This window comes from Castor canadensis, chromosome 17 (assembly GCF_047511655.1).
Source record: "Castor canadensis chromosome 17, mCasCan1.hap1v2, whole genome shotgun sequence".
Taxonomy (NCBI): domain Eukaryota; kingdom Metazoa; phylum Chordata; class Mammalia; order Rodentia; family Castoridae; genus Castor; species Castor canadensis.
In genome coordinates this window covers 51,521,831-51,545,193 of record NC_133402.1, presented here as the reverse complement: position 1 = coordinate 51,545,193, position 23,363 = coordinate 51,521,831, and the positions used below count along the sequence as shown (strand labels likewise).

Here is a 23,363-nt window from a genome sequence, read left to right as displayed (position 1 = left end):
GGCCTGGGGGCAGGGGCCCAGTTCTCAGCAGCAGACACTCTGTACAGTTTTTTCAATCCCTGTTTTTGAATAAATATTCTCAGCGACCAGAAAGCTATGAAATATACTGGTGTTGGGGTGGCAAAACCTCCAGAAAGTGGGTGTGGCTGAAACCCCAGAAGACCCCCCTCTTTGAATACACCAGCCCCGGCTGGGCCACAGTCCCTTCCACATGCCAGTTGTGGGGTTTCAGAACACTTTGGGGGGCATGCTGTCCATCCTCTTGCTTCAAGCACCACACTGTTCCAGTTGTTTTCTGAGCATTTTAGAAGCGGACGAAGAGTTTCAGTAGTTCTGTTCAGTCTCTCCTTGGTACTATGTCAGGGAAGTCAACTGTAACGGGGACCCTGCTCTTCTTAACCCGTCAGTTTGATCCTGTGACCCTTAGGGCTCTTCCCGATAACTCTGTTCACCTCTTCTCCTCCCTGGGTCCAGGACCATTTATGAGTCTCAAAAGCCTTCACTGGAGAGGCTCTTGGAGATTTGCAGGGTAGTCCAGATGGGACAACAGGCCTCAGGAAGGGGTGGTTTGAGTACAAGGCCACAAGGCAGTGTTGGGGCCAGAACCTAGGGTTCTCAAGAAGCCTCTCGGGCCTCACAAACTTGCACACACACCTTTCCTCTTGTTCCAGGGCCAAAAGTCCAGGCAAAGCACCTGCCCAGACCTGTGCAGTAGGCTGAGTGGGCCCTTCTGAACCCACCCTCCTTCAGTGCAGAAGAGAGTTCTTAGGTGGCCCCTGGCATGCTGGGGCTCCGTCTTCCTGCTACCTCACTGTCCTGTACTGGTGCCTCAGAAGGGCCTAGCGTAGGACCCTTGGGGCGTCCCTGGAGGCGCTGCAGGAGTGCCCGCGGATGCCAGGCCTGCGGAGTGCAGGTTCGCAGGGGCCGGGGCAGCGCCCGGCGGGTGAGGCGTCCCAGCGCCAAGCGTACCGGGCGCTGCAGCAGGCCGTAGAGGAAGGGGTGAGCAGCAAAGGCTGAGTAGGCTACCCAGGTGACAGCCGCCTCGGCCTCCGCGGCCCGCGCCGCGGGCGCCAAGCACGCACAGCCATAAGGCAGCCAGCAGGCTGCAAACTGGCCCACGGCCAGGGCTGGGGCCAGGGCCGCTTTGCCCCCTGGCAGGCGAGGCCGGAGGGGTGGCAAGAAGGACAGGCGGCTGTCCAGCGAGTCGGAGCGTAGCCGAGACCCGCGCGCGGGCCGCGGCGGCCGCAGGGCTGCGCGACGCGCCACCAGGAAGATGCCGCCGTAGGCTCCGAGCAGCAGGAGGGCGGGCAGCGCGAAGGCCAGCAGCGCCCAGAGCGGACGGAAGGGTCCCAGTCCCCCGACCAGGACCGAGCAGCGAGGCGGGGCAGGGGGCGGTGCGGGCGGCGGCCCGAGCAAGGCGAGCGCGCCCAGGAGCCCGGCCGCGGCCCACACGGCGGTGAGCACCAGCCCCGGTGGTGGCCGCGCGCCTGGCCGCAGCGGGTGCACTATGAGGCGGTAGCGCGCCAGGCCCAGCGCCGCCACCCCGAGCGTGCAGGCCGGGAGCAGCGCAGCCGACAGGAAGCGCACCGCCCGGCACGGTGCGGGGCCGAGGCGCACGCGGCCCAGTCCCGGCGGGGGCGCGGCCAGCAGACCCAGGGGCATGATGGAGGCGGCCGCCAGCAGATCCACCACGCACAGGTGCACCAGGTAGAGCGCGTCTTGGAGCCCCGGTGTGCGCAGCACCACGATCAGAAGTGCCCCGTTGCCCAGCAGGGTCCCCACCTCTACGAGAATCGCTAGGATCAACCCCACAGAGCCTGCGATTTCTGTGGCGTTCAGCATTGTGGTATTGGCCATTGGAGCGCTCAGGCCTCTCTTGTGCTGGTCTGCGGAGAGCAAATCCGAGCCTCCAGGTCCAGGGTTCCCATCACCTGTCCCTTATTCCTCTGGCCCCTCACCTCATAGGCTGCCCAGGAGGTGACTCCGATGCCCAGACTGCCATCTTCTTGCGGGCTTGGTGGGTCCCATGGAAGGGTATAAGGCTAAACTTGCTGGCTCTCTCCTCCTGCCCCAGCCCAAGTCCAGCAACTCAGTCTCTGTGGAGATGGTACTGGCTGTCACTCTGATGTGTCCTTCGGATACACACAGAGCTTGTGAGGGAGGGGCAGGGCCTGGTGCCAGCCCCCTGGGTCCTAGCAGCTGCCAGCCGGAGAGTGGAGGCTGTGCTGTGGAAGGGCCCCAGGAGCCTCTCAGAGGTGACAGACCCGGCGCCGGCTTGGAGCTTAGACTGAGGAGGTTAGAGTGTGGTTTTGGAGTCAGCCAGATCCTGTTCTGTCTTTCCCAGGAGTGGGAAGTGGGGGCTATTAATAATCTCAGTTAGTCCTTGTGCTGAAGGAAACAGAGGCACAGTCAGAAAAGCTGGAGCAGGAAGACCCTTAGGTATGCTGTGGTCCCCGGGAGGGCTGGGAAAATGAGAGAGAATCCCAGGTGTTGAGCCAACATTAACTTGGCACAGAACAGGTGCTTCATGACAGTGAGTGGAACAGGCAATTGCTGGTTAATTTTTTTGTTTGTTTGTTTTTACTGCTAGCAAACAGGTCCCCTTCTGGTAAAAGCACCCTGAACTTTCTGTAGGAAACTACCCCTTCTCAATTTTCAGGACATGCAGTCTGGGTGAACAAGATCCCCACCCTCTATTTTCCTGCACAAAACGGAGTCCTTGCCAATCAGTGAATGGCATCCACCCCCACCTCAAGGTGACTGGCTCAAGGAAAGCCCTGTAACCCCAGTAGGGTACATGTGACAGGTGAAGTCTCCCAGTGTCATGGCACGACCACATATATACCCTGATAGCTTTAGCATACCTATCTATCTATATCTATCTATCTACCTACCTACCTATCTATCTATCTATCTGTCTATCTGAAACTTCTTCCTCTTTCTTGGACAGCAGACTTGAGTCTCCAGCTGTCTCTTCAACATCTCTTCTAGAACTTTGACTAATGGCATCTCAAACTTCTTATGTCCCAAACAGAATTATGACTCTTGACTCCTGCTCTACCTTCTCCTCTCAGAGACTTCTCCTTCTCAGGATGGAAGCCTCCCTTTTCCCTGTGCCTACATCCAATCCATCAAGATCTTGAAACCCAGCCATTTCTCACCACCAGTACCACTGCCTTGGCCCCTGACACCACCACCTGTCATCTGGACCATTGTAGCATCCTTCTAACTGGTCTCCTGGCCTCTGCTCCTGCACTTTGTGCTGTTCATCTGCCTATTTCCCCTCTCTTTTGCTCTGTTCCACCTTCCTGGCAACTGTACTTTCCAGGCTTCTTTGGGAGTATCAGTCAATGGAAGTTACCAGCAGAAGACTGAGGGGTGGGAAGAAGAAGGAAACCAGCGTGGGCCTATAAAGTTGGTTGTGGAAGAAGGCATCTCTCCCTGTAGCCCTGGCTTCCTCTGGCAGCCTCCTCTGTGTTCTGGTTCTTGCAGGGTGAACCTGGTTTCTGGGCATCAGAACACTGTTTCCTTCTATCATCCCTCCAGCATTAGGGTGGGGGTGACTTCCTGCTATTGCTCAGCTCTGGATTGCCTCATCATCTCCTGTTTGATCCTTTCAATTCTTTCCCTGTGTCAAACTCCCCTTGTCTGAGATAACTGGTGTAATTTCTGTTTTGTGGCTGGATCTTGACTGACACATGCCCTGCAGTCCACTCTCAACACATCAGCTGAAGTGGATCTCAAAATAAATCAGATGGGGTCATGGCCCCGTTCTTGTCCCTCCAAGAGCTACCCATCATCAGTGGAATCTCAGCTCCTCTGTACTGTGAGGTGGCCTCCATTATCTGCTTTCTTTCCACATCTCTGAGCTTCCCTACTCTTTGCCCATCGTACTTTAAAGCCAGACCAGGGGGGAAAAGTTAGACCCCATCTCAACAAATAAGCCAGGCATAGTGGCACATATCTGTGATCCCATGTATGAGCGAGGCTGTAGGTAGGAGGACTGTGGTCCAGACTGGTCTTGGGCAAAAACATGAGACCTTATCTTAAAAATAATTAAGGCAAAATTAATTATTGTGGCTCAAGTGGTAGAGCACTTGCCTAGCAAATACAAGGCCTTGAGTTCAATCCCTGGTACCACCAAAAAATAAAAACAATTCCATCTTGCTGTCACTCTAATCCTTTTATCCTGCTTTAGTTGTCTTCCTGGCACTTTCCTTACCTGATACTATAGTTTGTATTTATGCCTATGGTTGTTTGGAGACTGTTTTGCTAGAATGTAAGAGCAGGTTCCTGCATTGTCTGAGTCTTGCTCAGCTCTGTACCCTCTGAGTCCACCACAGGCACACGGCCTGAGGCATCTCTACGGATGTAGATGAAGGAGACCAGGCATGATGAACCTCCATGCAATGATGACTCATTCCATGCTGGGATTTTATAGGTCCCAATCCAATTTTCCATTATTCAGATGAGAAGACAGAGGCCCAGAGAGGGAAGGAATGTGTTCCAGATCTCACAGCTGGAATCCTGGTCACCTGCTTCCTAGAGCTCTGTTCACACAAGTACCCCTTCCTGCATCTGGTCATAATTTGAATGCTCACAGGCATTTGCCTTTCAGAGGTGAAGCTGAATTTTATTTTATTTTTTTGATTGTATTGGGGTTTGAACTCAGGGCCTCTTGCTTGAGGCAAGTGCTGTATTGCTTGAGTCCCCACCATCCTCCCCACCCCCCTACCCCCCCACCAGCCTTTTTTGCTTTAATTATTTTTCAGATAAGGTGTTGTGTTTTTGCCCAGGGAGGGTCTTGAAACATGATCCTCCTGAATAGGTGATTACAGACATATACCACCATGCTTGGTGTGAAGCTGGAGTTTTGAGGTTTTGGTTCAGAAGGAATTAGAAGGGTCAACTCCTCCTGCCTCTGTTTCCTGTCCAGCCAGGCATGCAAGGCTTGTGGAGGAGCAAATGAGAAAAAAAAAAAAGGGACCGGAGAAGGCAATAGATGGGGACCATGGTGGGTTGGAGGTGCTAAAATTAAATAAAAATTAGAACACTCTACAGTGTATGTGTGCCTATGTAAAATTTGCAAAAGAAATATAAAGGATAAACCAGAACATATGAAATGGGAGCCCTCCAGCAGGTGAACAGAGTGAGAGGAACAGAAGAGCTCTTTGAGCACGCTTTGTATAGTTTCGACTTTCTGGAGCTGGGTTAATGTTCTACATACAGAAAGCCATAAATTAACAAGGATAAGAGTACCCCCAAAGGTGAATATAAACCAGAAACAAATAACCTGTCTTTATTGCAAATGAATAACATAACCACACTGAAGAGAAACAAAGAACTAATTCAGGTAAAATTTGAACCTGGGAACCTGTGTTCATACTCTTCCTTTACCACTGACCTTCAGTCTAAAGGCATAAACTTGAATAAGATGAGTTCTACTTGGATTTTTTTTTTTTGTAGTAGTGGTGCTTGAACTCAGGGCCTTCACCTTGAGCCACTTCACCAGCCCTATTTTTGTGAAGGATTTTTGAGATAGGGTTTCTGGAACTATTTGCCTGGCTAGCTTTGAACCGCAATCCTCCTGATCTCTGCCTCCTGAGTAGCCAGGATTACAGGTGTGAGCCACTGGCAGAAAAGTTTTTTTTTTTTAATTGTTTACTTTTGACTGAGGGTCTTACTACATAGTCTAGTCTAGGCTAGTCTCTAACTCTCAGTCTCTTGCCTTAGCCTCCTGAGTGCCAAAATTACGTATGCCACTATGTTCCACAGAAAGTTTGTTTTTCACTATGGTATAGAATTTCTGAAACTCCTTTTTGTGGAGGACAGGGCAAATAAGAAAATAGATTGACAAAAAAATAAAATGAATAAGTAAATAGATTGATACTGAGGGAAACCCAGGTTCTTGCTGTTTGAGAATGGAGGAAATATGACATTGGGGAAGAATGGAAGAACTCTGTGGTGCTTGAATGGAGCTGGAGGAATACACAGAGATGCTTGTTCATTACTTAGCCACACACACACATTTCCTAGCCTCCCTCACCAAAAGGACTTAAAAGCAGTGACACTCCAGTACCAAGAAGAACATGTACTGCCCAGATCATGGATATGAAACACTATTTCCTGCTCCAGGGAGCTGGAGCTCCTTGGAAAAATGACTAATTCCAGGTTTGTACAGGATGAACGCAGGACATTTTGTGATGCCAGAAGGTAAGAAAGTGCTCAAAAAATGACTGGGACACACAAGGGACCTTCTGTTGGCCAAATGTGGGACAATTTGAGAATAAAAATAAAGAATGAGGGTTGGAGGCATGGTTCATGCAGCAGAGAACCTGCCTAGCAAGTGCAAAGCCCTGAGTTCAAACCCCAGTGCCACCAAAAGAAAAAAGACTGTAATGGATTATAACCCATTGAATAAAATGAGAACTGATGATTCGATATTAATACGGAAGAAAGGAAGGAAGGAAATATATGTCAAAGAAATGATGGCATTTGGTGGTTCTGGGATTTAAACTCAGGGCTTTGCACTTGGTAGGTAGGTGCTGTTCTGCTTGAGCCATGCTTTCAGCCCCAGAAATGATGGAGTCGGGTAACCACCAGTAGCAACCATCTTAGCAAAACTTGATTCAGGTGACTGATTTTGGGTAAATATTACAGAGGATGTTAAGGCTAGTGGGTATAAGTTGATGAGGATTGGAACATTTACAGCTCACATTTCCCCCAAGATCACTGATTAATTACACACGGGAGGAATGCCTGCTTTCCTCAGTGAAGTGATCAAATTTATTCACTGTGTCCAAAGATGCCACATGTCCCTCGCACTGTAATGCACTGAGGGAACATCATTTATGTCATGTTTCTGCCCGTACAATAACTGAAATCTAATGACAAGACGTCAGACACACCCAACTGACAGACAACCACTGACCTGTACTCTCACAGTGTCAAAAATGTCAAAGTCATGAAAGAAAAAGAGGGTTGAGGAACATTTTCAGATTAAATGGTGATTAAACAGACACAACGGCAATGTATGGCTCCAGACTGGGTCCTGACCTGCTTTCCAGCACCTGCACCCCGGTCCATGGATGGGGTTACCTGGGGTGATAACTGGGATGGGTTTCGGGACTGCAGAGCTGTGTCCCTCTGACAGGTGCTCAACTTGTCTATAATATCCATGTTTGAGACCTGCAAAGTTATTTGATGTCAAGACATGAGGAATGCTTGATTCACCTGGCAATGTCTAGACTAAAGGACAGAATCACCAGGCGGGTCCCCTAAGGACACACAGTTCTAAGTTAATGGAGGAGAGGGTCCCTTTAAAGGCACAATTATTAGAGGAAACAAGGTGTTGCAGCAATGGCTGTGAGTGGGAAGGGGTGCGACAGGCCTCTGCTTATCTGTGCTACCACTGCCCCAGGCCTGGCCTCCTTTCTCAATGTGATCCAGCACACGACAGCCCTTGCCCCACTCTAAAGAGTGGGCACAGACAAGCAGAGGCCAAGGGCTCATGCTCAGTAAGTCTTCCTGAGCACACCTGGAGTTTAGCCTACCATAGTATGCACATCTCTCAGATGCATGATCTGGGCCAGGGGGACAACCTGGTGGATGTGAGATCCCATCTATTTTGGCCTGTGCCCCTCTAACCAGCCTTGAGAAGGCTGCTGCATGTGGTCCCCAGTAATGAGCACCCCCACCATCTTAGGAGGCAACACTCTGGGGTCACAGCCCTGCCAGGGCTAATGGAGACTGGAGGAGTGGGGGTTCCTCTCTGGTTTAGAGGAAGGTCTGGTAAGAAGGGGTGATATAGTTCAGCAATCCCATTTCCAAAGGAACGAAATTGGTGTGTTGAAGAAATGTCTGCACTTTCATGTTTATTGCAGCCTTCTTCACAACAGCCATGATATGGAACCAACCTAAGTTTCCACCGATGGATGAACGGACAAAGAAAATGTGGTATGTACAATGGAGTATTAGTCAGCCTTCAAAAAGAAAAGAATCCTTCATTTGCATCAACATGAATGAACCTGGAGGACATTTATGCTAAGTGAAGTAAGCCAGGCACACAAAAAGACAAATACCACACGCGCTCACTCATGTGGAATCTAAAAAAGTTGAACTCCAAGTGGAATAGTACCTACCAGAGGATTGGGGGGAAAGGAGTTAGGAAAATGTGGTCAAAAGGTACAAAACTCAGTTACATTGGAGGAATAAGTTCAAGAGATCTCCTGCACAACATAGTGATTACAGGTAATGACAATGTACAGTCATTTGTCACTTAATGATTGGGTTACATTCTCAGAAACACATCGTTAGGTAATTTTGTCATTGTGTGAACATCCTAGAGCATGGTCACATAGACTAAGATAACTAGTGTCACTAGATGTATCTGATGGAACCTTCGTAATATAGTGGCCCACTGTTGACTAAAACATTGTCGCTGATGCATAATTTTAATTGAATTTTTTTTTGAGATAGGTCTTGCCATGTTGCCCAGGTTGGTCTCCAGTGATCCTCCTGCCTGAGCCTCCTGAGTAGCTTGTGCCTACATGCCTGGTATGTATTGTATTCTTGGGGAGAAAAGGGGGGGGATGACATGGGGGTACCAGAGACAGGGAGGAAGATTACAGTTCAGGGTCCAGCCGTTGGCAGGACGTGGGACAGCGCAGGCAGCTCAGAGATGAATTTCCAGAAGGTAGCGCAGGCAGCACTGGCTCTCCTGGTAGATGAGGTACTCGCTCTGGTAGAACCTGGAGCTGCTGAACTCTGGGCATGGTATGGGCCGGCCCTGGGGCACCACTACTTGCTGGCCATCCAGCTGCAGCTCAATGTCCTGAGTTGGATCTGCAAGGCACAGCAAGGGGTCACTGGTATCTGGTGTTACCTGTACATCTTGCTCCTTACACCCTCTACTTTTGACACAGGGAACACCCCCTTGCCCACCTCCAAGCCTCTGCATGGACTGGACCTTCTGTCTGGAATTTCTTTCTCGGGAACTCATACTTCAGTGCTCAGTCAGACATTACTTTTTTTTTGCCAGAACTGGGGTTTGAATTTAAGGCCTCATGCTTTCTAGGTAGGTGCTCTACCACTTTGGCCATGACTCTAGCCCTTTTTGCTCTGGTTATTTTGGAGATAGGGTCTCACTTTTTGCCCAGGTTGATCTGAATTGCTTTCTGCTGTTGCTGGGATGATAAGGAGTAGGCCACCAAACCCAGCATTTTTCTGTTGAGATGGGCATCTCACAAACTTTGTTGCCTGGTATGACCCTGGAACCTCAATCCTTCAGCTCTTAGCCTCCCAAGGTGTGAGCCGCTGTTGGGCCTGACTTGCTGCTGCTGTTTTTTTAGGTGGGACTGGGATTTGAACTCAGGGCTTTGTGCTTGCAAAGCAGATGCTCTACCACTTGAGCCACTCCTCCATTCTTGCCTTGTTTCTTTTTGAGATGGGATCTCCCTAACTTTTTGTCTGGGCTGGCCTCCAACTTTGACCCTTCTGTTTCACCTTCCAAGTAGCTGTGATTACAGCTGTATGTTATCACACTTGGCCATTTTTTTTTTTTTAAATCTTTAGACAGGGCCTTGCTGTGTAGGCCAGGTTGGCCTGGGATTCACTATGTAGCCTCAGCTAGCCTCAAACTTGTGATTCTCCTGTCTCAGCCAATGACACCACTTTTCAAAGTCCTCTTAGATGCTCAGGAGTGATATACTGAATTAGTGGATGTTTGTTAGATGACAAAGGGAATGATTCCTGTGAGGAAGACTGCTGCATAGTCCACTGTCTGCTCACCTCCTTCCTAAAAAATGTGGCGGCCCCTATCTCAGCCCCACTTCTATCTTCAGGGCTGCCCAGCTTCCCAGGACTCACCAGGCTCTGTCTTGCCTCGGGCGATGACACTGTTGAAGCCAGGGGGTGGACACTTCAAGCTGGGCTCATCGGTGGTGATGTGGTGCTCTTTACCCAGGACTACCTCGCCCAGGAACATATAGCCCACATGGTGGGCCCCACAGCGCATGTAAGTAACTGGAAGACACAGGAGGCTCAGACCCTGCCTGACCCTGGGGGCCCCTTTTTGCCCCAGTGATGATGTTATCTCTGCCGGCTTGTCCCATCCTGGCATCATCTCACCCGCTCCCTCACTCCTTGCTCCCTGTAGCCAGGCTCTGCCCCCTCTGCTGGACTCACCACATCAGTAATGGCCTTCCAGGGACCACACCCAGGGAGCACCTCTCTCCTGGCTTGCTCTGCTGACTGTACCAGTATCCTTCAGCTCCCATATAGGACCCCTTGGTGCTGGCTGTCTTAAGGCCCTCCAGTCACTTTTTCTTAAACTCATTTGCCCTCCCAGTGGGCCCCTTGGTCTTGGGCTATCTCAGAAGGGTCCTTAGATGAATCCTAGGACTTTGCTGTCTTGGACCGGTAGGTTTCCAATGATGAGGTCAGTCTGGGATGAGGAGCTGGCTGGGAGGTCACTGTAGTGAGGACACTCCTGGCCACAAACTTGGAAGACACTGGAGACACCTTTGACCCATTCCACCTTGCACACATCCCTGTCACGGATTCTCTCCCTCCACCTCTATAGCCCTGGGCCTGAGTGAGCGCCTGGTCTCTCCGCAGCCTCCGGCTTTTGCCACCTTCTCCATTGCCAAGCCACTGAGATCCTGCTAAGTGCATGTCCACCTGGACTTACCACTGCTCTCTGGAGAAGGCCTCTTTGAGGGTCCCAGACTCCTAGCTTCTGCCCCCAGGCATGGTGAACTTCTGGTCTGCCTGAACCTCCCTGTTTCTGTGCCAGCCCCTTGCCCTGAAGGCTCCTTTTTCACCCCTTGCAGGAATGACTAGTGCTCGTCCTATCTTCCTCACCTCCTCCAGGAGGCCATCCCTGACTGCCTGGAGCCTCCTCTGAGTAACCCCAACCACAGGATGCTCAACCCCATTGAGCATCCTGGCCAGCAATCCTTTAAGGGTTCCTTTCTCAGTCCACCACAAGTCTCCAGTGGACAAGGACTGGGCAAGATCACCTTAGAGCCTCCAGCCCTGCTCAGGTTGCCTCACCATAGGAAGCTGATTTGCTGTTCTCCGAAGCAAAGTAGATTCCCTTGCCAACACGGCCACCAGAGTGTGGCATGATACGGAGCCCGCTGGTGAGAATGGCAGCCACCACAGCCACGTTGGTGCCGTGCCACAGTAGCCTCCGATTACCCAGCTTGGAGTGCGCCTGAAATCTGTCTCCCTGAGCAGGGGAGGGTGGGAGATGGGAGAGGCATGTCACACAAGGGCTTGGGTGCTTCTCTCTGCTGCTTAGATACTATGGTTACACACACACTGAAAACTGGTTAGGGTTGCAAAGCCTGTGGGCCAAGAGACAGATAAACCAAGGTTACCTCCCTAAGGGACAGGGTGGTGATGAGGAAGGCCTGGGGGACTCTCTCTCACCTCTCCTTCTCGGTTCACTTTCCAAATATGCTGCAGCGTGGGGCATTTGTAGTTGCCGGAGGTCTGTTCTAAGTAAGTCTGTATCACCTGCAGGAGAGCAGATGCTGAGGGCCGAGGGTGGCAGACTTATAAACCAATGCCCTGTGGTGTGTGTCTCCCCACCCAAGTCCTGAGCTCTCCTCAGACTCTGGAGACACAGGGAGAGAAGGCTGAGGGCCAGGACAACTCTGGTACCTTAAGGACAGACAGGCAGAGGGATGGTGCTCTGCAAGGCCCAGCCCACCTTGTACTCTGGCTTCCCAGGGTCCAGCAGCTGAAGCCGGCACTTGAGAAGCTGGTAGTCTCGGTCCAGTGGGTGTGGCACCTCCTCCACTCTCTCCTCCTCCCCAGAGGCTGCCTGCAGGGTCTGGGCCAGCTCGATGTCTGCCAGTACCTAAGACGATGGGCAATGGAGCTTGTCTGCCACTGGACCTCCAGCCCCCAGCTTCTCCCACATGACAGGTCCCATGGGCATCCCACCTGCTGTCCATCTGTCCATCCCCACCCCATCTGTCTGTCTGGCCTTCCCGTCTTCTGTCCCTCAGCCTGCTCATTGCAATCTGTCTCTCTGGGCCCCTTGGCCATCTGTTCCTCACGTTTTATGCCTGGTCTCTCTGATGTCCCCGCTGCCTGCTGGCTCTCACCAGTAGCATGTCCTTCTTGGCCTGCAGAAGCTCTTGGGAGTTGATGGGCAGGGGCCGGCTGCGCCCAAAATTGTGTGGGATGACAGTGTAGAAGTGAGAGGACAGCTCCTCCAGGCTTTGGCCACCGTCTGTGGGGGCTTTCAGGGCCATCTCCAGGGCCTCCAAGGCCTCGAAGCCCCGTGCGATCTGCTGCTTGCTCAATTTTCCCAGGGGCATCTTCTTTATATCTGGGGGGGTGTCAAGGGAATGGGGGGACTCAGCCCTACAGCCCAGTACCCTGGGGCCCTGCCACCCTGCCTGGCCCCTCACCCTCACCTAGGTTCATAAGGGCCATGGCATTCTTGAACATATCCTTGCTGAAGATGTTGGTGATAAGTTTCTGGGTGGCAGGGTCCAGGGAGCAGGGCTTAGTCACAGTCTTCACTGGGCCTCCATCCACCTGGGGAGAGAGGGTCCACATGGGTGGGAGCAGCTGGGCAGGGCACCAGCACTTGGGTGTGACATTAGACAAAAGACTGCCTGGGCTGAGGCCAGAGTGGGAGGCTGGCACCGGAGGTTGAACAGCTGGGCAGTGGCAGAGCCCTCTTAGCTAGGCCTCTCCAACCAGCTCCTTCCCTCCGACTGGGCCCCACCCACCTTCCCTGGCATCTTCACCTTCACCACAGATTCCTGGGCCTCGGCCTCTCCTTGCACTTCGATGAGTGTGTACTTGCCAGGGTGGATCACAAAATGGTCCCTTTCTGCCCAGTTGTTCTTGGTCTTGTCCCGAAATTTCTTCTCAAAGTCCTTCTTTGCATCTTCCAGGCAGGTGAAGTGGCTCATCTTTGACTGGCCTACTTCTCCCTGCAAGTAACAGCCTTCAGGGAGTGGGCCCACCATAAGTGTTTGTTGGATGGGCCCCGTGCTGAGAGCCCCTGAACAGTTAGAGATGAAGAGGGAAAGTCAGCAGCTGTTTGTAGTCTTTTGGGGACCTTGGGGACCATGTGTGAACAGGAAGAGGTTGTCAGGGCGGTGGCCCAGGCAGGTGGGGCACTCACCACCCGGCCCCAGCGGTTCCAGCAGACAAAATGGCTACCCCCTTCCAGCAGTTGGATGATGTAGAATTTGTTGTTGTTGTTCCCAATGTCGGTCTGGTTCAGGGTGCAGTCATAGTCCTTGTGTACCTGGGCAGAGGTGAGATGGGGCAGGCTGGCTGGGGTTGGGCTTGGCGCCTGGTTGCACCCTGAGAAGAGTCTCACAGTGCTAGGTGTCTGGTTGCTCTGAAGTATCAGAGGGTCCTTGTCTTGGAGCTTGAAGGGGTCATGGTTCTGCCCTAGGGGATGCAGGGCTAAGCCCTGGCAGGGGGTGGAGGTTCCAGGAGAACACAGCTCTGCCTTGGTGAGGGGAATGCATGCTCTTGAGGAACTGGTTTGAAGCGACATGGGTGAGCCCTGGGGAAAGTGAGGAAGTCAGAGCCTTTCCTCAAGTGTGGTAAGGAGGCCTTCCTGATGTCTGATGGGCAGACATGACCCACCTGGATCTGATGGACTACAGCCTTGACCTTTGTGGTCCTGGGAAGCATGGCCTTGCCCTGGTGCTTACTTGGGACCTTGAGCTAACTGGCTAGAGGTGAGCTCCTGAGGGGGAGGAGGCTAGGGCTCGAATGGGGCTGCAGCTTACCTGGGTCCCGGGATTGTGGCTGAGTGGACATGTGGGGTCCACACGGATTATGCGCTTCTCTGCAGGTATGGCCCTGAGCGCCTCAGCAGTGGAGCGGAAGCTGTCCTCGCCTGCCTCCTTTCGCCCTTTCTTCTTGGGTCCCTCGGGCTGCACTGAAGACTTTCGTTTTGGAGCCATGGCTGTTTTGGGGCACAGGGGGGCCCTCAGGCCTTCATGGCCTTTGCATCCCACCCAGTGTCAAGCACCAGCCCTGGACTTGCCCTTTGGGGGCCTCCCCTCTGCCTGTACTGTCCCTATTTCCAGTCCGGGGCAAAACCCAGCTCTCTGTATCTCAAATATGCCCCTTCCTCCAGTCAGAAGTGCTGTGTCAGGACCGGCCCAGTCAGCCCACTCTGGTTAAGGAGGTAGCTGGCCCTACCCTTTCCAGCTCTCTGGGGTGCCCTGGGGTAATAGGAAAAGTGAAAGGAGAGTCTCTCCCTTCCACTTCTGGACTCCTCCCAGTCTAGAACACTCCCTCCTTCTGTCAGCAAGCTTGAGCCTGGCATAGTGGCTGGGCTGACTCATTTGGGCGATGGGGGAGGATAGACAGTGGCTCTTGAGGGCAGCACTTCTGGAGACAGACCTACCCCTCCAGAAGTGGGGACCCAGTGCTGCAGAAGCCTCTTCTTAATCTACTCCAGGCTCTGGGGTGCCAGCCAAGGTTCCAGCTCAGTGGCCTTCAACTACCAGAGGTCAGGGGCCAGTTTCACCCACCCTATTCTGCCCTGCCTCGGAGAGGGTCGTGGACAGGGCCACAGGGCACTCACCGAAGAGAAGCAGGACCTGGGAGAGGTGCCTCCCACCGAGCCTGGTATCAAGAACTCTGTGTGCCCCTTCCAGGGCAGTCTTAGGTCTAAGGTACCCTCCAGCAATCTTCTGTGAGCCTTAGGCGTGCCTCAGGGAGGGAATTCCCAACAATCACTAGCGGAAGGAGACGAGCTTGGGGGGTGGTGAATTCCAGTTATCTGGCCACTAGTGGGGTGAGTCAGAGACTGGGCAGGCGGAGATCGGTGGCCTGTCCCACAGATGAGGGGACACTGATAAGGATACATCGAAGGCCCAGGCACACCCTTAACACTGATCCTTCGCAACACATATCCAAAGTTTTCCCAGTGTCCTTGGCCCTCGGTACTGGTAGTGCCTCTCTCTGCCAAGGCTGCCTGGATTCCACTCCCCTGTTTTCTAGAGCCAAGCTACTTTACCCTTGCCCCCGCCCAAGACCGGGAGGAGTCACGTTCGAACACGGAACTCCGCATCTCTGGCACCCCCAAGCGGCCACGGGGCGCAAACACGGAGAAGGCCCTCCCGTTCCGACCCCTCCCTTGGAGCCAGGCAGTCTCAAGGCGCATGCGCATCAGCCTCCGGCCGGAAGCGCAAAAAAAGGCTCGTTTTCTACTTGAGCTTGTAGGAGCTCTGGTAGGCGTTGCTACGAGTGTCTGTCCTATGGAAGACAGGGGGCGTGACAGAACCTACTGGAAGATCCAATGGAGCTGCGGGAGGCGGGGCCCGTCGGGCGGTGGAAGCCTATCAGGGCACTGGGTCTTGCCATGTGGCCGGAGGTATAGCTGCCATGTAAGTTCTGCTACAGTCGCTACAGCGTACTGGATAGGCAGCATGTCGGCCGCATCTGCAGCTCGTAAGCGGGGAAAGCCGGCCTCGGGGGCCGGAGCCGCTGCAGGGGCCGGCAAGCGGCGGCGAAAGGTGAGCATGGCGCCTCTGGGACCACCATCATCCCATCCTAGGGTGCCGAACCCAGGCCCCTCCTGGCCTTTTCATCCAGGGCCCAAAGCTGGAGGCAGCTTCGTCCCACCCCGCGGGACAAGTCTTGGAAAGTCTTGCTTTTGGTCACGGCCAGGAACCATTGCCTTTCCTAGTCCTGGAGCGCTCGAGGGACCCTAGGGACCCTTGGCCAGTGTCACGGTGGTCGGGACCACTGATCAAGGAAAGGATCCCTTGCTTCCCAGGCCGACTCCGCAGGGGACAGGGGCAAGACGAAGGGTGGTGGCAAGATGAACGAGGAAATCTCCAGCGACTCCGAGAGCGAGAGGTGAGCTGCCGGTTTTCACCCAGTGTAGCGGGAAACTGAGGCCCATGTTGAATGGAAGAAAACTCAGGACTCAAGACTCTGGCCTTTGGCCCTCAGATCGTGGCTCTTTCCTCTAACTTACGGCCTCGGAAGTCTCTCCTCTTCCTTGGCCCTGGGGAGAACCCCAGGTCCCAATGGGAGACCCTTGAGACCTCCTTGGTTCACAACAGGGAGCTAAGCACAGGACTGGATGACAGGCGAGGGGAGAAGGGTGTAAAAAATGCTTGCTAGTTCTTTATTCTCCCACATTGTCAGAATTGCTGGTCTCCCTTGACTCTTTTTTTTTTTTCCTTCCTTTTTTGTTCTTTTGAGACAGTGTCTTGCTCTGTGCCCAGGCTGCTCTTGCACTTGCAATCTTCCTACCTCATCTTCCCCGTGTGCTGGGATCACGGGAATTCACAACTACGCCAGGCAACTTCTGTTTTTTGGATATGTTGCCCAGCTTGAGCTCAAGTGATCCTCCCACCTCAGGTTCCCAAGTAGCTGGGTGTGACACTGCGTGCCCAGCCTTCCCTCAACTCTTTAACATGCCGGGCACTGGCTTCATTTGGGAGTACAGAGGTGGGCAGGCAGGTTGGGAGAGAACGTGTTGCAGTGAGATGTGTAGCTCCCAGCTGTGAATTCTAGGAGCAGAGGGAGCACATCTAGGGAGGGGCTGGAGGGGCGAGTCGGGGTGTCATGGAGAGGAGAAGTCTGGGTGTAATGTGCAGAACGGGAGGTGGAAAGATGGAAGGGCAGGTGGTAGGTGCACCCAGAATGCCTCCCTCATTTCTGCAGGTGATGGGGGTGGATGCAGGGTTTCAAAGGGCCAGGTATCATCCCTGTGCGGTCGAGGCTGTTATTCCAGGGAATCCTAGTGCCTTCCTTATGATTTAGACCTAGAAATTCTGTTCTAAAGTTGAATATGTGTTGCCCTAACTTGCTCACTGAAAGATTTAATTTTTTTGACAGTACCAGAATTTGAACTCAGGGCCTCAAACTTGCTAGGCAGGTGCTCCACCACTTGAGCCTTTTTGTCCTCAGGTAGGGTCTTGTATATTTTGCTTTGGCCCAGCCAAAGGATTGGATCTCAATTCTTCTTCTTACGCCTTCTGAGTAACTGGGGTGACAGATGTGTACTACACTCCCATTTTATTGGTTGAGATGGGATCTTGCTAACTTTTTGCCCAGGCTGTCCTCAAATTGAGATCCTCTGGATCTCAGCTTCCTGCGTAGCTGGGATAACAGGTGTAAAACCACGAGCCTCGCTTAATTTTTAAAGAGTTTTCTTAATCTTAAGGTTACTGTGCTTGTGTTGTGAAAGGTATCAGCTACAGAAGAGTGAATGAAGTGTATTTGTATATAGAAAATAATGATAAAGTGGTGAATCTCTGTACACCTACCACTTAGGTTAAGAACTAGAAAAAACTTAGAGGCCCAGCTATCATTCCTGACTCTAGCTAATCATTTTTTGGTTTTCTCTCTTTTAAACTTAAGAAAAATCTTCTTAGTAGCAGTCACCTTTTCTACTGTATTGTCTGTGAGTTTTGGCAAGCACACAGTTGTGAAGCTACGGCCACGGCCACCACGAAGATATAAAAGGATCCCTCTCCCTCCCACCCCACAGTCTCCCCCTGCTACTCTGTAGTCAATCCTTGTCCCAGTCCCTGCTAATCACTGTCCCTAACTTTCTATGAATGGAATCATACAGTATATACTCATTTATTTTTCTTCAGAGTTGTGCCTCCTGTGCGTGGATCCTTAAACAACAGACTGAGGGTAAACTCAGTAGAAGTCCCACCCTTGGTGCTGTGTAAAGGAGGCCAGTGGCTTGCCAGGCACTGATCACTAAGTGGTTTCTGGGGCATGGTTTGATGTGGGCTTTCTTGAGAGTTTTCATGGTCCCTTGTAGGGAAGTCATGAGCAAGGTCATCATGAGTGAGTGCTGGGAAACATGTTGGGGTACTGGACAGAGACTAGATGTCTGCAGACACATGGTCGGAGGGAGTGGTCTGCACTGGTTTTCTGCTTCAGAGTTCCTGTGACCTACCTCCAGCTCCTAGGAGCAGGTCAGAGCAGAGAGGTGAGTGCCCTCGGTGGCACAGGGTCTGGGGCTCCGGGGGGAACAGCAGGAACTTCACCAGCATAAGGCCAAGCTCAAACCTATTAGGATTCACTTGGAACCTGGTCCTCAGAGTACAGGATGGTGGTGCCTTGGCAGCGAGTCTGCCTCTTGGGTCCTTGGATCTGATTGGACAGATCAGATTGCCTTCAATGCAGATGTGCCTTTTCTGCTCTTCAGTGTTGAATCCCCTGTTTCTGGTAACCTGAGCCGCCTTCTTTCTTAGTTTATCCTCTTGTTTTGGGAAGCACATTCTGTATCCTTCCTATAAAGGGAGAAAGGACCAATTCTTTGTTACCTTGCATGTCTGACAGTATCCTTTGTGTGTGTGTGTGTGTGTGTGTGTGCTGGGAATCGAACCCAGGGCCTCATGCATGCTAAGCACATGCTCTTACCACTGAGCTACACCTCTGACAATATCTTCTTTGTTATTGATACGTTTTGACTGGTCAGGGCATTCAGGGATTGATGTTTTCTTCAGAGTTGTGTGTAAGAGACTCCTTCATCCTCTTGTTCCCAGTGTTGCTACTGAGATATCTGAAGCCACTTTGATTTCTGACTCTTTATATACAACTTAGTTTCTCTTGGAAGCCTGTGGAATCTTCTTTCTCCCAGAGTTGCGAGATCTAACACTGATCTCTCTGGGTTTAGGGTCTGTTTTCACACTTATGCCAGGCACTACATGGGGTCTTTCAGTTTTGTAAGTCACATGTTTTAGTTTTTCTGAACTTGTAATTGTTGGCCCTGGGGACTGGCAGGGATGGGGAGTGTTGACTGGCAGGAAAGCGTTGAGGAAGCACAGTCCTAGTGACCAGAGGAGGTGGGTGAACCTCTTAGATCCTGCCCTGTCGGAGCCAGCAGTGGGGCCATGCCTGTGTGATTTGGCATCTTGCCTACACTGCCCCTTCCTGCCTATAGCCTGGCTCCAAAGAGAACTGAGGAAGAGGAGGAAGAAGAGCTGGAGGAGACTGTGCAGGAGAAGAAGCTGCGCTTGGCCAAGCTGTACCTTGAACAGCTCAGGCAGCAAGGTGAGCTGTGTGCAGGCCAGGTGGGGCTGAAGCCTGCCTGCTCCCCTCCTGCAGCCCCAGCCACTTGACAGGTGACCCACACAGATCCCTTGGCTGCCAGGGCTACTAGTGCTGGCTACTCATGGTGGATGGCTGGGAGCTCTAATGTGCCTCCTGGGACAGGCCTAAGAGCAGCAGACCATCCAGCCTTCCCTTCTCTGAGGCAGCCTGAACTTCCTGCAGGGCACAGCCAAGCATTCAGGGCCCGGGGTGGAGGGGTGGGGATGGGATGGGAAGGAAAAAGGAAACCTCAGCCTTGGGTTATTTACGTGGACTGCTCTGTCCCTCACAGAGGAGGAGAAGGCTGAGGCTCGTGAATTTGAGGAGGACCAGGTGGCGGGGCGCCTGAAAGAGGATGTGGTAAGTGTGACAGGAGGAGGGTCTGGTCCTTTTGCCAGGACCTCATGCCTCTCTTCCCCTCTCCATGCAGCTGGAGCAGAGGGGCAGGCTGCAGAAGTCAGTGGCAAAGGAGGTGAGTGGGCAGAGCACTTTGTGTGAGGTTAGAGGGAATTGGTGGCCCCACCTGGGTTGGTGGGCATATGACCCAGAAGGGACTCAGGCTGTGGGGTCTTTGCTATGGACACTTGGGCAGGTAAGGTCAGGTTAGGTAAGAGTCTCATCCTTGCAGACTTGGGTCCTGGCTAGGAGGGTGGGAAAGGATGGTGTTGGGCATGCGTGTGGGTGGAGCATGCCTCCATGCCCTCAGCAGCAATGACCTGGCCCGTCTTCCCAGATCCAGGCCCCAGCCCCCACCGACATTCGAGTTTTACGGGGCCATCAGCTTTCCATCACATGTTTGGTCATCACCCCTGATGACTTGGCCATCTTCTCTGCTGCCAAAGACTGCACCATCATTAAGTGTGAGTGTGTGGGTGGGGTGCAGCCCCTGGGGATATCTGGGAGGCTGGAGAGATGGAGCCACCTTGGCAAACTGAGCCAAGCTACCACAGAGCTGCTTTTGGGGTAATTGGAAGCTCCTGCCCAGCAGTAGGACTTCTGAGCTCAGTAACAGTGGTGACAGTAGAGCAAAGGTAGGACAATAACTTAATAGGAACTGAAGCGATAGGTGAGCAGCAGTCACCTGGAAGGTGTGTGAGGCTCTGCACAGACTTTGATTGTGTTCTTAGTCCTTCTGGGGTCCCAACCTGCCACAGCTGTGTACAGTCTTCATTTACCCGATAGTCATGGGAAGAACTCATGCCACCAGTCCCAAAGCATTTTTTTTTTTTTTTTTTGCTGTGCTGAGGATAAAACCCAGGGCCTCGTGCATGCTTGGCAAGTGCTCTATCACTGAGCTACACCCCAGCTTCTAAAGCACTTTTGCATCCTTTCTCTTTTTTGGGCTCATGGCTGCCCTTTGGGGCTATTGCACCCATTTGACAGATGAGGAGACTGAGGTGACTTGTCCAGAGTCAAACAGTAGCTGACCCAGGTCCTCTGACCCAAATCTAGGATTTTTTCCATGATCCCTTTTTCCATGCTGCCTCTTGAAGGGAGTTGCCCGCCAGCCCTACCCCTCATCCCAGTAGCCTCTCTCCTTTCTGGGTGGCAGGGAGTGTGGAGAGTGGACGGAAGCTGCATGTGATTCCTCGAGCCAAGAAGGGTGCCGAGGGGCAGCCACCCGGCCACAGCAGTCACATCCTCTGCATGGCCATCTCCTCCGATGGCAAGTACCTTGTAAGGCTGGGTTGGCCCTGGGGGCAGTGGGAGGTCTGGGTGTGTGGTATGTGCCTGTGGCCGTCGTCCTTATCCCCACAGGCCTCTGGTGACTGTAGCAAACTCATTCTCATCTGGGAGGCCCAGAGCTGCCGGCACCTGTACACCTTCACAGGACACCGCGACGCTGTGTCGGTGAGGACCTGGGCCAGGCTCAGTGCTAGGCCCCTGGGGGTCTCCCTCCTCAGGGGACCTGCACTCTGGGGTACTGAGTAGTGTGTCAAGGACATAACTGGGCTGAGGGGTCAGGGAGGAGCCTGAGAAGTCTGTCTCTGCAGCCACCCTGGCTCTACACCGGCCTCACGGAGATGCTGCCAGATCCCTTGTGGGAGCTGACCCCTGTCCCCCCCTGCTCTAGTCTAGTCCCCTTTCACCTCTCCATGCACCTAGGGTCTGGCGTTCCGCAGAGGGACTCACCAGCTCTACAGCACGTCACATGACCGCTCTGTGAAGGTGTGGAACGTGGAGGAGAACTCCTATGTGGAGACGCTGTGAGTGTGCTCAGGCAGAGGGCGTGCGGGTGTGTGGTGCGGGTGTTCGAGGCCCTCATCCTACTCTGCGCTGCCCTCCAGCTTTGGGCACCAGGATGCTGTGGCTGCACTGGACGCCTTGAGCCGCGAGTGCTGTGTGACAGCCGGGGGCCGGGACGGGACTGTACGTGTGTGGAAGATCCCCGAGGAGTCCCAGCTTGTCTTCTATGGCCACCAGTAAGGTGGCCTGCTGTGCCAGGTGGGGGCTCTGGGCTGGGGTGGGGGTTGGGCCATGCCCTCACAGCCCCTCTCTCCAGGGGCTCCATCGACTGCATCCATCTGATCAATGAGGAGCACATGGTGTCGGGCGCAGACGATGGGTAAGAGCTGCCTTTCTGATGCCTGACCACCATGTGAGCGCTTTCTACCCCCCAGGCCCCGAACTTGTCTCATGGAATCCCCTTAGGGAAGCTGTTGTGGACTGATGACTTCGTCCACATCCCACAGCTGGCATGTGTGCACTTGATCCGCCCTGCCGCGTGCCTTTCTGTGCTGCCCTGGCTCCTCACTGACTGTCCTCCCATCCACAGCTCTGTGGCCTTGTGGGGCCTCTCTAAGAAGCGGCCACTTGCCCTGCAGCGTGAAGCTCATGGGGTGCAGGGGGAGCCGGGCTTGGAGCAGCCCTTCTGGGTATCATCAGTGGCAGCTCTGCTCAACACAGACCTCGTGGCCACAGGTGGGTGCTCTGTGAGGCAGGGAGGAGGGCGTCTCAGGGTGGGCTGCTGCAGGGGTTGCTCACTGTCTGCCTTTTCCCAGGCTCCCACAACTCCTGTGTGCGGCTTTGGCAGTGTGGGGAGGGCTTCCGGAGACTTGATCCTCTCTGTGACATCCCCTTGGTAAGCGGGACTTGAGTGCTCAGCTGGTCTTCGTCACTCTCCAGAGGCCCCTGGCTCTTCTGGTCCCTGGAATGAGCTCTTTGATGCCCTTCCTGCTTGGGGGAGTCTCCTCAGGGTAGGCACAGAGAAAAGAAGGGAGGCAGGAGCTCTCCCTTCTTTTCTCCTCTCCTCTGCTCCTCCTCCTGTCTTTGGCCCTGCCTTGGGTGTGGGGTACAAGACAGGGAACAGCATGGTCAAAGGCGTGGAGACCTGGGATTGTGATTGGTTTTTGCACAGCTAGTGCCAGCTTGAGAGGCAGGCGGGGGTGTATGTTATTGAATGTCCTCTCTGGGGCTGCTGAAGGAGCACCCCACAGCCAGGAGCCAGGCCCCAGGCCAAGCTGTTGGCACTCTTCGTGTACTGTCTCCTCCGTCCTCACTAGCTCCCATCTGGCTGGTGCTCTGCCTCCCTCTTCTCACGACTGTGGAGTCTGAGTTAACCCCCCAACCCCAGCCTGGACTATGACACTGGCAAATGTGGTGGGGAGGGGTGTTCTAGTGGCTCACCATTTTCCCCTCTCTCCTCAGATGGGTTTTATCAACAGCCTCAAGTTCTCCAGTGCTGGGGACTTCTTGGTGGCTGGAGTCGGGCAGGAGCACAGGTATCCCTGAGCAGCAAGGTGGCCCTGGCTTGACTGGGCAGCATGTGGGAATGAGGGTGGTGACTGGGTTGGGGCTGGGCCAGTCTCAGTTATTTCTCCTGTCCTGCAGGCTTGGCCGTTGGTGGCGGATCAAAGAGGCTCGGAATTCAGTCTGCATCATCCCACTGCGCAGGGTTCCTGGACCCCCAGTCGCTGGCTCCTGACACTCTCACTCTCCTTATTTAAGTCCTTCTCAGGCCCTGTACCACTTTTTGTATTAAAAGTGTCTGCTTTTGGGCCTTGTCTCTTGTAGCTTCTGGGAGAGCGAGGGTGGAGTGCAGCAAGCACTGTTAGTTGACCAAGGCCTGGGAAGGTATAGGACTCCACAGGCTTTTAGCTGTGCTCCTCTGTCCTGAGGACCTTTATCCTTTTCAGAGTTCTTGGAGTGGGGACCTCAGCTGGCTTCTGGCTTCTGGTCCCTGAGTGTTCTGCATGACCTCATCAGGCTAGCTCCCCACCCACTGCTTTAGGCTGGTGGGGGTCAGAAGGTGCTGACCCCTCAGCCATCTAGTTATGTAGAAGTGCTGCCGC

General features: G+C 53.4%; 3 protein-coding genes across 5 annotated transcripts; 1 reads left to right on the top strand and 2 right to left on the bottom strand.

The window, feature by feature from the left end:
• Positions 1-42: 42 nt before the first annotated feature.
• Positions 43-2,132, bottom strand: Gpr62 (G protein-coupled receptor 62). Its single transcript, XM_020163124.2, has one exon. The coding sequence runs from the start codon at positions 1,855-1,857 to the stop codon at positions 766-768; it is 1,092 nt and encodes a 363-aa protein (XP_020018713.2). The 5' UTR covers positions 1,858-2,132; the 3' UTR covers positions 43-765.
• Positions 2,133-5,420: 3,288 nt separating this feature from the next.
• On the bottom strand, positions 5,421-15,047 carry Parp3 (poly(ADP-ribose) polymerase family member 3). 2 transcript variants are annotated; one of them, XM_074060473.1, is made up of 11 exons: positions 14,585-15,047; positions 13,779-13,957; positions 13,157-13,282; positions 12,756-12,962; positions 12,435-12,558; positions 12,120-12,346; positions 11,720-11,869; positions 11,437-11,523; positions 11,056-11,233; positions 9,868-10,023; positions 5,421-8,844 (listed from the first exon to the last, which is right to left on the bottom strand). In XM_074060473.1, the coding sequence occupies exons 2-11, from the start codon at positions 13,953-13,955 to the stop codon at positions 8,675-8,677; spliced, it is 1,602 nt and encodes a 533-aa protein (XP_073916574.1). In that variant the 5' UTR covers positions 13,956-13,957; positions 14,585-15,047; the 3' UTR covers positions 5,421-8,674. The 2 variants fall into 2 exon arrangements, with proteins under 2 accessions (XP_073916574.1, XP_020015119.1); XM_020159530.2 differs by having other exon boundaries at positions 12,774-12,962; positions 14,585-15,042.
• Positions 15,048-15,358: 311 nt separating this feature from the next.
• Positions 15,359-23,069, top strand: Rrp9 (ribosomal RNA processing 9, U3 small nucleolar RNA binding protein). 2 transcript variants are annotated; one of them, XM_020159531.2, is made up of 15 exons: positions 15,359-15,518; positions 15,782-15,864; positions 18,923-19,032; positions 19,364-19,431; positions 19,502-19,543; positions 19,805-19,931; positions 20,624-20,748; positions 20,830-20,922; positions 21,178-21,278; positions 21,360-21,494; positions 21,575-21,637; positions 21,848-21,993; positions 22,074-22,153; positions 22,720-22,793; positions 22,903-23,069. In XM_020159531.2, the coding sequence occupies exons 1-15, from the start codon at positions 15,432-15,434 to the stop codon at positions 22,994-22,996; spliced, it is 1,428 nt and encodes a 475-aa protein (XP_020015120.2). In that variant the 5' UTR covers positions 15,359-15,431; the 3' UTR covers positions 22,997-23,069. The 2 variants fall into 2 exon arrangements, with proteins under 2 accessions (XP_020015120.2, XP_073916573.1); XM_074060472.1 differs by having other exon boundaries at positions 20,624-20,922.
• The last annotated feature ends 294 nt before the right edge of the window (positions 23,070-23,363 follow it).